The sequence below is a fragment of the Phyllobates terribilis genome, unplaced genomic scaffold (genome assembly GCF_046119375.1).
Source record: "Phyllobates terribilis strain yellow unplaced genomic scaffold, ASM4611937v1 Scaffold_10__3_contigs__length_209671492, whole genome shotgun sequence".
NCBI lineage: Eukaryota > Metazoa > Chordata > Amphibia > Anura > Dendrobatidae > Phyllobates > Phyllobates terribilis.
In genome coordinates this window covers 160875715-160889169 of record NW_027362770.1, presented here as the reverse complement: position 1 = coordinate 160889169, position 13455 = coordinate 160875715, and the positions used below count along the sequence as shown (strand labels likewise).

General features: G+C 45.8%; 1 protein-coding gene across 4 annotated transcripts in view; it reads right to left on the bottom strand.

The window, feature by feature from the left end:
- EFCAB6 (EF-hand calcium binding domain 6) overlaps window positions 1-13455 on the bottom strand; it is a 113520-nt gene that overhangs the window by 23465 nt on the left and 76600 nt on the right. For all 4 annotated transcript variants that reach the window (XM_073650009.1, XM_073650008.1, XM_073650010.1 and 1 more), the window contains exons 22-23: window positions 4264-4491; window positions 2360-2515 (exon numbers count right to left, since the gene is read on the bottom strand). In XM_073650009.1, coding sequence (XP_073506110.1) covers window positions 2360-2515; window positions 4264-4491 — 384 coding nt within the window. The remainder of the gene's footprint in view (window positions 1-2359; window positions 2516-4263; window positions 4492-13455) is intronic.

Genomic DNA, 13455 nt, shown 5'->3' with positions numbered 1-13455 from the left:
AGACTCCCGGAACCTTGAAGACTCCCGGAACCATGAAGACTCCGGGAACCATGAAGACTCCCGGAACCATGAAGACTCCCGGAATCATGAAGACTCACATAACCATGAAGACTCCCAGAGCCAAGAAGACTCCCAGAGCCAAGAAGACTCCCAGAGCCATAAAGACTCCCAGAGCCATGAAGACTCCCAGAACAATGAAGACTCCCGGAACAATGAAGACTCCCAGAGCCATGAATATGCCCAGAGCCATGAAGACTTCCAGAGCCATGAAGACTCACAGCACCATAAAGACTCTCAGAACCATAAAGACTCTCAGAACCATAAAGACTCACAGAGCCATAAAGACTCACAGAACCATAAAGACTCACAGAACCATAAAGACTCACAGAACCATAAAGACTCCCAGAACCATAAAGACTCCCAGAACCATAAAGACTCTCAGAACCATAAAGACTCTCAGAACCATAAAGACTCCCAGAACCATAAAGACTCGCAGAACCATAAAGACTCGCAGAACCATAAAGACTCGCAGAACCATAAAGACTTGCAGAACCATAAAGACTCGCAGAACCATAAAGACTCGCAGAGCCATGAAGACTCGCAGAGCCATGAAGACTCGCAGAGCCATGAAGACTCGCAGAGCCATAAAGACTCACAGCACCATAAAGACTCGTAGAACCATAAAGACTAGCAGAACCATAAAGACTAGCAGAACCATAAAGACTTGCAGAGCCATAAAGACTTGCAGAGCCATAAAGACTCGCAGAGCCATAAAGACTCCCAGAAACATATAGACTCCCTGAACCATGAAGACTCCCGGAACCTTGAAGACTCCCGGAACCATGAAGACTCCGGGAACCATGAAGACTCCCGGAACCATGAAGACTCCCGGAATCATGAAGACTCACATAACCATGAAGACTCCCAGAGCCAAGAAGACTCCCAGAGCCAAGAAGACTCCCAGAGCCAAGAAGACTCCCAGAGCCATAAAGACTCCCAGAGCCATGAAGACTCCCAGAACAATGAAGACTCCCGGAACAATGAAGACTCCCAGAGCCATGAATATGCCCAGAGCCATGAAGACTTCCAGAGCCATGAAGACTCACAGCACCATAAAGACTCTCAGAACCATAAAGACTCTCAGAACCATAAAGACTCACAGAGCCATAAAGACTCACAGAACCATAAAGACTCACAGAACCATAAAGACTCTCAGAACCATAAAGACTCTCAGAACCATAAAGACTCACAGAGCCATAAAGACTCACAGAACCATAAAGACTCTCAGAACCATAAAGACTCGCAGAGCCATAAAGACTCGCAGAGCCATAAAGACTCGCAGAGCCATAAAGACTCGCAGAAACATATAGACTCCTGGAACCATGAAGACTCCTGGAACCATGAAGACTCCCGGAACCATGAAGACTCCCGGAACCATGAAGACTCCCGGAACCATGAAGACTACCGGAACCATGAAGACTCCCGAAACCATGAAGACTCCCGGAACCATGAAGACTCCCGGAATCATGAAGACTCCCGGAACCATGAAGACTCCCGGAATCATGAAGACTCACATAACCATGAAGACTCCCAGAGTCATGAAGACTCCCAGAACATGGGGATTTCTTCTGGAAGTGTCATCAGAGCTCCCAGGTTCCCCACATATTCATCACTCCCTATTCTTGAGTTTTCCTCTGCTCCTGGCCCACCATCGTTGACTGCATCCCGATACCAAGTGACAGCTGGATATTGTCCTGGCCTGTGGGGGCATCGCATGGCTTGTGGGGGCAGCATATGGCCTGTGGGAGAAGCATATGGCCTGTGGGAGCAGCACATGGCCTGTGGGAGCAGCACATGGCCTGTGGGGGCAATGTGTGGCCTGTGGGAGCAGTGCGTGGCCTGTGGGGGCAATGTGTGGCCTGTGGGGCAATGTGTGACCTGTGGGGGCAATGTGTGGCTTGTGGGGGCAGTGTATGGCATGTGGGGGCAGCGTATGATCTGTGGGGGCAGTATATGGCCTGTGGGGGCAGTATATGGCCTGTGGGGGTAGTACAACTTTCCAATACATAGCCCTGGGAATGCTGGAGATAGTTGGGCGTTGTACTCCACTATCTCTAGCAGTCCCATAGACAATAAATACATTGGTGTCGTGCTCAACTCCATCCTAACAGATAATCTTCGAGCCCTGCTCTCGAGATCGGTGGGTTCCCCAGAAGTCAGACCCCCAGCAATCAGCAGATTATCACCAATAATGATGGATGGATGATAACTTACCGAGATGGGACAACCCATCCCGAGACTAGAACGCCATTATTTGCTGGAGTCAGTAATTTCTTCTTCTGGTCCGATCTCACATTACCTGTACAAGAGGTTGAGGAATTGATCGTCATCTAAATGAAAGTTCAGGTCTTCAAGCATTAGCCGGAAATCGTCTGTGGTGATCAATCCGTCCTTGTTTTTATCTATTTTAGTGAATGCCGCCGCAAAGTCGGGGTAATACTCTCTGAACTTGTCTCTGCGGATACAAAGGTGTAAATATATCAGAAAGGTAGAAACTAGCCGACATCATGCCCAGTGTATTACTAAGCATCAGGATTATAACAGAAGGCGGGGGAATGAAAAAGGGAAAGTGTCATCAGATAATTGTTTCAAATCAAGTTTTAATTTTAAATATGTGTTTTACATTTTTTGCCAATTTTTTTTCATCTTTCTATATCATTGTGTTATATAAAAAAAAAACAGAAATCTTGCAATTTTTACAAATACTCATATTAAACTCATTATTATTGTGCTCTATAGAAAACTTTAAGTAGTCTCATTATCATCACAGACAGGTAACACCTCTATATACAGTAGATAATACAGAATCCACCATTCACAATAGGTGATGTCACAGCTCACCTCCTCCTCCTGTACAATGGCTAATAACACCTCTATATACAGTAGATAACACAGGATCCACCATTCACAATAGGTGATATCACAGCTCACCTCCTCCTCCTGTACAATGACTGATAACACCTCTACATACAGTAGATACGGTAATACAGGATCCACCATTCACAATAGGTGATGTCACAGCTCACCTCCTCCTCCTGTACAATGACTGATAACACCTCTATATACAATAGATAACACAGGATCCACCATTCACAATAAGTGATGTCACAGCTCACTTCCTTCCCTCCTGTAAAATGACTGATAACACCTCTATATACAGTAGATAACACAAGATTCACCATTCACAATAGGTGATGTCACAGCTCACCTCCCCCTCCTGTACAATGACTGATAACACTTCTATATACAGGAGATAACACAGGATCCACCATACACAATAGGTGATGTCACAGCTCACCCCCTCCCCCTCCCTTCACTATGACGTAGATTAGAGCATGCGCAGATGATGCCAAGAAATAGTGTCTGAGTCAGTCTATTAGTTCTAATGCCCATTTAAAGAACAAGAAGTTAGAGTCTAAGGCTACGGCCCCACTATCAGTATTTGGTCAGTATTTTTTCTCAGGAGTGGGAGCCAAAACCAGGAGTGGGTCAAAAATGCAGAATTAGTGACTTGTTTCTATTATACTTTTCCTCTGATTGTTCCTCACCTGGTTTTGGCTTACAAATACTGAGGAAAAATACTGACCAAATACTGATAATGGAGCCGTAGCCTAATATTAAGCCTAGTGGCCAGTACGAAAATGGCAAGATTTGGGTGTTTTTTTTTAATATGGTGATTTTAAAAATAAAAAACAACCCATCAATTTGGAGATATGATGGGAGTAGTGGGCAGATTTCCCAGGGCACCACACTCAGATACAGGAGATCCTTCCATTGAGAGCTCCTGTGACTGCATGTTGTGGGTTCACAGCAACAGATTCCAAAATGCAAATGCTACACCTGGAATCAGATCTAGACCTTTTACCTACTTAATTGATGATGGATTAACAAGTAAATAGCCTAGGCAGCCCATTAAAGAGCTTTTGAGATTATTGTCCAATTACCACTTTATGCCCATCTTGATTATATAACTGGATCTTGAATATGTTTTGGTAAACAGCTAAAGTGCCAAAACTTCATGGCCATTTATGAAAATGTGTGGCAAGTAAACCTACATTTTTTTTTTGTACAGTGACATTTTTGTGGTGCTTTAGTTTTGATTCAAAGCAGGCAGGGGCCCCGGAGTCACAGCTGATAATAAAGTTTCACCAAGTGCCACAATTGGCACAATGGTTCAATTAATAAATAACTTTAAGGTCTTACTTGATCTGCTGTTCTACATCGTTCATGTTCAGGGCTCGGGTTTGGTGCTTGTGAAACTCGTGCATATCTTGGAGGATCTTCTGCTGGGAGCTGTAGTGTTTCTCTAGAGTTTGGTGGTTGTCTTCTATGATGCGTTTGCTTGGACCGCTGTCTCCGGAGGCGAAGTTCACTCCTAGTTTCTGGAGGAATTCTTGATGGGTGAGATGGCCTTTACCTTCGGGATCATACCTAGGAAGACAATGTTCACAAGATCTTTGGACAACTTGACAATGGAATGAAAATGTCACAGGATAGAGCCTGGAGATGCATATCGATCACCGACGAGTCCCAGCTAGACCGTACTTCAAGTGTCACTCTCAGTGGAGAGAATCTGATTGGAAAAAATTCTTCAGGATGGGATTTATTATTAGGGTCTCGCATCTAGGCACCATGTGTCACGCATGGTGTGGGAAAGACTAAGTGCAACACGAAGGGATGAGGGGAGGATAGCCCAAATGCTAGGGAAAGGGGGAGTGGAGACCCCTAGGCAGATCTAATATCACCCTATCTGTCCAACCGTCCCTAAATAGGTTCTGCACCTATCGCCGAACAGGATATCCCTACAGCTTGGCCCTAGATAGGAAGGAGGAGTGAGCACTGGTCAGTCCCCACTATAAACTAAAGACAAAAAGGGAGACAAGCAAAGGGGGGAAAACTTTGCCTGAGCAGACACCAGAAAGATAACACCAAACGTCCTCCAAGGGCACCAGAGAGGAAGCTAGCCAACTGCTATTGCTCCAAACCTTCACAAGGGAAAATGAGAATATCACCGGCGACTCCCTGAAGCAGACTTAGAGTTTATAAACACCCAGACCAGGGTGTGTATATCAGAGCAGGAGGGAGGCTGCCGCTGGGTCCAAAAGTACAAAGGATTAAGAAGGCGTCTGCAATGCCAAGCGCAGTGTCCTTCAGCAGCCAGATCCAGAGCAACTGTCTGTTACATTTGGCAGACCCGTGACACCATGTGGGCTTTGTGATTGCTCCAATTAATATTTTTAGTTGAGTGGCTGTGGCGTAGTGCCAGAAGTACTATCTGCTTGGTAGGTTTTTGTCTGGGTCACTATTTGACACCAGGTTTGTTCAGGGCCCTGTGTAAGGAGCACTATAGTGGAAGAACAGGTAGCCGAGCTGCAGTACCGAGAATGGCCACTACACAGTGTATGGAGCCGAGCTGTACCGCCTCCGTCCACCACATCCGGCCACAGTGGGAGCTTCAATCATCTGATCATTGGTGTCGGACCCCCACCGATCTGATATTGATGACCTATCCCAAGGATAGGCCTCCAAAATATAAGTTATGGACCATCTCTTTATAGTGGCTGGAAATGATTGATTGAAGCTATGTCAGACAGAATTAACTTATGAGGGCTAGAATAATAAAAGAGGAGTAGATGTAAAAAGGTGAGACCACGTGGACTTCCCAGAAGAGTTGGTAAATCTCCTCAGTTTCAGAGAAGCCTCCCAATATCTCCCGGAAAGAAACTCTCTCCCTGCCTTTTTATTCAGGGGGGCATAAATACGGCACTGATGGGGGTAGCCTTCCAGAAAAGGGGTATGTTTACGCAAATAAAAATCCCTTGTGCCCCCCAAACCTCTATGAATATTGTAAAAACGATCACAGTTACAAGCAAACGCAGGCCAAGATGAGTCAGCGGAGAAGATGATCACTAAGGACTAAACCAGATATGGCGCTTTAAGTGGCGACTATTTTAGTTTTCTCCATCATCCAAGAACATAAAAAAAGATCAAAAACTTACGATAACTAATGTGACACTAGGGATATATGTGAGGGGAGATGTTTTCTCCAGCATGTTATGTGTTGGTGGTTAAACCACCATTTTTAAAGGGAGTGGGTTTTTGCGAATGACCATTGTTAAGGGTGGGAGGTCATTCACCATATCTCCACCTCAAGGGTGTAGCTGAGGAAGTTCAATGCTCAGTCACTGTTTTTTTTTTTACTCTGTTGTGAGTTTGGAGAAGGAAGTCTCCAGACTGTGTGGAACTTCAGCTCAGGAGGAGCTGAAGTGTGCTGCAACTTAAGAGGGTGAATCCTGCATGAATATGGACTGTGCCATCATTTATATTTTGTTTTACCATCATGCCAGCAAGGCCATGTTTATTTTGTGGAACCTGCAGTGCTTTATGACCTTGTACATAAACCAGTAGATGAAAACATTCCTGTGTATACTTCTGGAAGCAGCAGAGTGAGTCGTCTTATCACACTAATTACAAGCTCAGGTGTTCACAGAAAAACATTTTTTAATGCATTTAAGTAAAAAAAATAAAAACTAGAATGTAATTTCTCTTTTCAAACATTTCACATCAGAGTAGGAATTTTAATACAACGGAAATAAAGAAATATTTTCTAGCGCAAAGTATGATAAGTACAATAAAGTCCTCCAGTGTGAGCACTTAGACATGACAGAAATGTGCATATAAATTGTTTAAAAAAAAATAAATCAATTTTCATGTAGAAGATTTTTCTATTTCGGTATGAACTGTTTAATTGGCACTGATAAGGCTTCACCTTACGTGACACAGCCCCATGATTGTGACTGCTGTGGAGGACCAACCAATACGCTGAAATTAATTATGTTCACTATTAATATTAACATATTAATTACAATTATAATGATCATTTTATATTTATATTATCACTTAATACTGAGCTGAATAAAATATGCTGGCATCCCCTATATACAGCATGAGCCCCCACATAGCCCCCTATATACAGCATGAGCTCCACACAGCCTCCCTATATACAGCATGAGTCCCCACATTGCCTCCATAATACAGCGTAAGCCTCCTCATAGCCCTCTATATACAAGATGAGCCCACACATAGCCCTCTATATACAGTAGGAGTCCTCACATTTCCTTCTATATACAGTGTGAGCCCCCACATAGGCTCCTAAATACAGTGTGAGCCCCCACATAGGCTCCTATATATAGTGTGAGCCGCACACATAGCCTTCTATATACAGTGTGAACCCACACATAACCTCCAATATACAACTTGAGCCTCCACATAGCCCCTTAAATACAGTATGAGCCCCCACATAGCCTCCCTATATACAGCATGAGCCCCCTATATACAGCGTGAGCCCCACACAGCCTCCGTATATACAGCATGAGCCCCCATATTGCCTCCTTAATACAACGTGAGCCACCTCATAGCCTTCTATATACAGCGTTAGCCCCCATAGCCCCCTAAATACAGCGTGAGACCCCACATAGCCCCTTATATACAGTATGAGCCCCCACATAGCCTCTCTATATACAGCATGAGCCCCCATACAGCCTCCCTATATACAGCATGAGCCCCATACTGTCTCTTTAATACAGAGTGAGCCTCCTCATAGCCCTCTATATACAGCACTAGCCCCCACATAGCCCCCTAAATACAGCATGAGCCCCCACATAGCCTCCCTATATACAGCATGAGCCCCCACTTAGCCCCTTATACAGTTGTGCTCAAAAGTTTACATACTCCGGCAGAATTTTTGCTTTCTTGGCCTTGTTTCAGAGAATATGAATGATAACAAAAAAACTTTTTATTGGTTGGGTGAAGCCATTTATTATCAAACTACTGTGTTTTCTCTTTTTAAATCTTAATTACAACCAAAAACATCCAAATGACCCTGATCAAAAGTTCACATACCCCAGTTCTTAATACCGAGTATTGCCCCCTCTAACATCAATGACAGCTTGTGGTAGTTGTGGATGAGGTTCTTTATTTTCTCAGATGGTAAAGCTGCCCATTCTTCTTGGCAAAAAGCCTCCAGTTCCTGTAAATTCCTGGGCTGTCTAGGATGAACTGCGCGCTTGAGATCTCCCCAGAGTGGCTCAATGATATTGAGGTCAGGAGACTGAGATGGCCACTCCAGAACCTTCACTTTGTTCTGCTGTAGCCAATGATAGGTCGACTTGGCCTTGTGTTTTGGATCGTTGTCATGTTGGAACGACCAAGAACGTCCCATGCGCAGCTTCTGGGCTGATGAGTGCAAATTTGCCTCCAGTATTTTCTGATAACGTGCTGCATTCATCTTTCCTTCAACTTTTACCAAGTTTCCTGTGCCTTTGTAGCTTACAGATCCCCAAAACATCAGCGATCCACCTCTGTGCTTTACTGTAGGAATGGTGTTCCTTTCATCTCTCCAAATGTAACGTTTATGGTTGTGGCCAAAAAGTTGAATTTTGGTCTCATCACTCCAAAGTTTTGAGGCTTGTCTCTGTGCTGTTTGGCGTATTGTAGACGAGATACTTTGTGGCATTTGCGCAGTAATGGCTTTCTTATGACGACTCGACCATGCAGCCCATTTTTCTTCAAGTGCTTCTTTATTGTGCATCTTGAAACAACCACGCCGCTAGTTTTCAGAGAGTCCTGAATTTCAGCTGATGTTATTTGTGGGTTTTTCTTTGCATCCCGAACAATTTTCCTGGCAGTTGTGGCCGAAATTTTTGTTGGTCTACCTGACCGTGGTTTGGTTTTTACAGAGCCCTTGATTTTCCATTGGTTAATCACAGTTGGAACGCTGCTGACTGGCATTATCAATTCCTTGGATTTTTTTTTGTATCCCTTTCCTGTCTTATACAGTTCAACTACCTTTTCCCGTAGATCCGTTGACAATTTTTTTGCTGTCCCCATGACTCACAATCCAGAAAAGTCAGTGGCTGGATGAAAGATGCAAGAGTCTGTCTGGATCCCAGAAACTCACTCAGCTTTTATGCACACACTGCTTACAAGCAAACAGGTCACAGGTGAGGATGTTACCTTTAGTAGCTATTCAAACCCATTTGTGTCAAATTCTGTGCATGTTATCAGGCCAAAATCACCAGGGTATGTGAACTTTTGATCAGGGTCAATTGGATGATTTGGTTGTCATTAAGATTTAAAAAGAGAAAACACAGTAGTTTGACAATAAATGGCTTCACCCAACCAATAACCATGAGTGGAGAAAAAGTTTTTTTGTTATCATTCATATTCTCAGAAACAAGGCCAAGAAAGGAAAAATGATGCCGGGGTATGTAAACTTTTGAGCACAAATGTATACAGTATGAGCCCCCACATAGCCTCTCTATATACAGCATGAGCTCCCACACAGCCTCCCTATATACAGCATGAGCCCCTATATTGCCTCCTTAATACAGCGTGAGCCTCCTCATAGCCCTCTATATACAGCGTTAGCCCCCACATAACCCCCTAAATACTGTGTGAGCCCCCACATAGCCTTCCTATATACAGCATGAGCTCCCACTTAGTCCTTTATATACAGTATGAGCCTCCACATAGCCCCCCTACACGCAGTATGAGCCCCACATAGCCTCCTAAATACAGCATGAGCCCTCCCATAGCCTCCTTTATACAGTGTGAACCCCCACATAGTCCCGTTAATATAGTATGAGCCCCCACATATAAGCATTCCTCACATATACATGTAAACATTCCATACAAATAAGAACGAAAAAAAAAAAACATACTCGCCTCCCTCTCGTTCCCCCAGCGCTCTACTCCTGTGCCCGGACTCATCGCATCTGCTGTCTCGCATGCTGATTGGTGGAAGAAGGAGCCAGCAGCCCTGTCCTCCACCAATGTATTCACCAAATCCACATCCTGAGGATAAGGACAGTGGTGACAGCGGAAGGAGGCGGACGGGCAGTAGTGGGCTCAGTGTGGCCCGTGGGCCACGGTTTTCAGATTCCCACATGGAAGTCATAAGAGGAATAAGGAATAAAAAGGGAACAGAAGAGACTAATGGCACTTGCTCCAGCGATCACGTGTTCATCAGGTGTCGGCTGATGGCAGGAGCTGCTGGGTCTTAGCAAACGCAGATCAGGAGGCTGAATTTCCTCTTTAACTTGAATTTATATACTGACCCTAGTTACAGGGAAAATTAGCAAATAAAAAATATACACTGTAAACTCGAAATTACCACCAAAAGTCTTTTATGATCTTTTTGGGGGACATATTGTGTGAAATAGATAAGACAGATTTTTTTTTTGCTGATAACAGGGAAAGAAATGATGAAAGGAAAAATAGGAAATACAAGTGTATATTTCCACATATTTTTTTTTACGACCACAAGAGACTGCTAAAAATATTTTAAAATGCGCTCCTATTTCCATATAAATTATTTTTATATATTGGACATGTTTTTTTTTTTTACAGGGGTTCGGCGAAAAACAACAATTATGGACTGAAAATGTGTTGTTTATTTTGTTCCTTTTTTTTAGTTTTGCGTTACTTTTTTTTCTTGTTTTTTTTTTCTTCATTTATTTTACACATAGTGCCCCCCATTAAAAGACTTTGGGGGAGGGGGGCATTTTACTATATCAATACATTCTTTTTTTTGTCGATTTACCTTTTTACAGGGAAAATTCAGCCTCTTGCCTGCATAGAGGACAGTTGTGAACAACAGGGGCGCGCAATACTGAAGCAATAATATAGATAAATCAATTGGATATGTCATATATTATAATGCAGTAAACACAAAAGAAATGTCATATCATACAAACAATATAAATAATTCTGCATTGAGACTCTGGTAGATCTAAAAGGGCATATATAAGCATATTAAAATGTATTATTAAGCCCAGCGAGAGCTATGTTGCATTGCCTTTTACATCAAATACAGGAGCTTCCACGGTACGCGCGTCCGCCCCGACGCACGTTTCAGACTAGCCTTCGTTGGGGGCATCCTCTTGCCTGCATAGCAGAGCTGACTAGGTCTCCTAAGATCTGGTGGCTGCTGCTCTCCCAAAATACACTCAGAAGAGGATTGTTGTGAAATGTTTGTTCAGCCTATGTATAAAGCAATCAGGAAGGCAGTGATGGTAATAAACCATCTCCGTTTTCTCTATGAGGATTCCGGCTGTCTCTGACACTATCTCATGCCAGCAGCTGATTAATGTTTTAGTATGTCAGTACAGAGTAAAGTATGGACCACCCGGACATTTAAAGTCTGTGGGCGGTCCAGAACTGGTTAATAAATGAATACTAAAAAAGAAAAAATAAATTCATAAATGAAAGAAACTGCCTGTCCAAGCTGCAGTTTCTAGCCCCACTAACAAAAAAAAAAGTATATGTCCAACATATAAAAATAATTGTAACGCAAAGGGCATATTATTATGATAGCACATTATGTAATAAAAAAAATAAAAGTGGAAAACGGATGGTTTTTGTAGCATCGGCGTCTCTGCCCCGTTCTAGGCAGAGACGCCGTCCCTCTCACCTCCCCGCTCCTGGCGCGGCGTCATCCAGCGCTTCTCTCCCCGCTGCTTCCGGCACGCGCTCCTTCCCCAGCAGTGTGCTTAGGGCGCGCACGCGCGCGCTCCCCCTCTCTTAAAGGGACCGCGCGCGCCGTCCTAAGGAGTCCCTGGCCAATTGCCGGAGGACCTCCCATATAAAAGGCACCTCCTCCAAAATGGAGGTGCCCGAGCAATGTTGTAGCACTGTTCACTACTCTGCTTCAGCCCTCAGGTCCCGTTGCCAGTTACCTGCCAGATTCCTGCCAGTCTGCTGTCTAATTCCTGCCTGATATCCTGCTACCTGCCTGCTAGCCTGAGGTCCGACGGTCTGCCTTCCAACTTCTGTCAGTCTGTCTAAGGACCAGCTTGCCCGCTCACCTGGGAGCGCACATCTTCTACCTGCCTGCTTGCCTGAGGTCCGACGGTCTGCCTTCCAACTCCTGTCAGTCTGTCTAAGGACCAGCTTGCCCGCTCACCTGGGAGCGCTCATCTGCTGCCTGTCTGCTAGCCTACCAGGAGGCTCTGCCGTCACGTGCTGTGACCACCCACCTGTCCAGAGACTCCTGCCCGCTCACCTGGGAGCGCTCATCTGCTACCTGTCTGTTGGTCTTCCTGGAGGCTCCGCCGTCACATGCTGTGACCACCCGATTATCCAGAGACTCTCGCCTGCTCACCTAGGAGCTCACGTCTATCATCTGCTGCCACAGGTCGTACCAATCCTTTACCCAGAGACTGCCCCGGTCACTTGCCGTGACCTCCTGCCCGTTCATCCAGAGACTGCCCCGGTCACTTGCCGTGACCTCCTGCCCGTTCATCCAGAGACTGCCCCGGTCACTTGCCGTGACCTCCTGCCCGTTCATCCAGAGACTGCCCCGGTCACTTGCCGTGACCTCCTGTCCGTTCATTCAGAGACTGTCCCAGTCACCTGCTGTGACGGCCTGCCCGTCTACCCTGGTCGCCACCCGCTCCCTTACAAGGACCGCCCCCTTGTATAGTAGCTCAGAGGTTCCGCCTCCCAGACCCGTTACAGTTTGCTCGGGCCATGGAACCCGGTGGCGCCCAAGCTCTCTCGCTCTCGGACCTGTGTCATGAACTGTCCCGTCAGAGGTCCCAACAGGAGTCCATCCTGGGTCACCTGCGGAATGTCAATTCTCGCCTGGACACTCTGACTGCTCTGCCTGCAACCACCGCCAGTGCCATGACTCGCAATCCGGCAGCTCCACTGCCCACTAATAACATGGTATCCTACCCCGGACCCCGGCTTTCTGCACCTCCTCGTTTCGGAGGCGACTCCGCCCAGGCTCGGGGCTTCATAAATCAGTGCACCCTGCACTTTGAACTCCTGTCTCACCAGTTTAACTCCGACCGGGCCAAAATTGCCTTCATCATGTCCCATCTCACCGGAGAGGCCCTGGCCTGGCTAAATCCTCTATGGGAGAGAGGAGACCCCCTGGTGTCCGACTTGCCTGCCTTTCTCACGGCTTTCCGGAAAGTCTTCGACGAACCCGGACGGAAGACCTCATCCGCATCATCTCTGCTACGCCTCCGTCAGGGAAGTCTCACCGTGGGCCAATATGCCATACGGTTCCGTACCCTTGCCTCGGAGCTGGCCTGGGATAATGACGCTCTGGTTTCAGTCTTCTGGGAGGGTCTGTCCGGCCGTATTAAAGATGAACTTGCCGGTCGGGACATTCCTACCACTCTCGATGACCTAATAACTCTTGCCACCCGGATTGACCTGCGGTTCCAGGAGCGTGCCAAAGAGGTCACCCGTGAGAGGAGGTTTCCACGTCTAGCTCCTACTTTTCAGAAACCCGTCACTCCCTCCGTCTCTCCTCAGCTACACTCTCCTGAGCCTATGCAGGTCGACCAGACCAAGATGGTCGGTTCTCGCCAAGAATCTCGC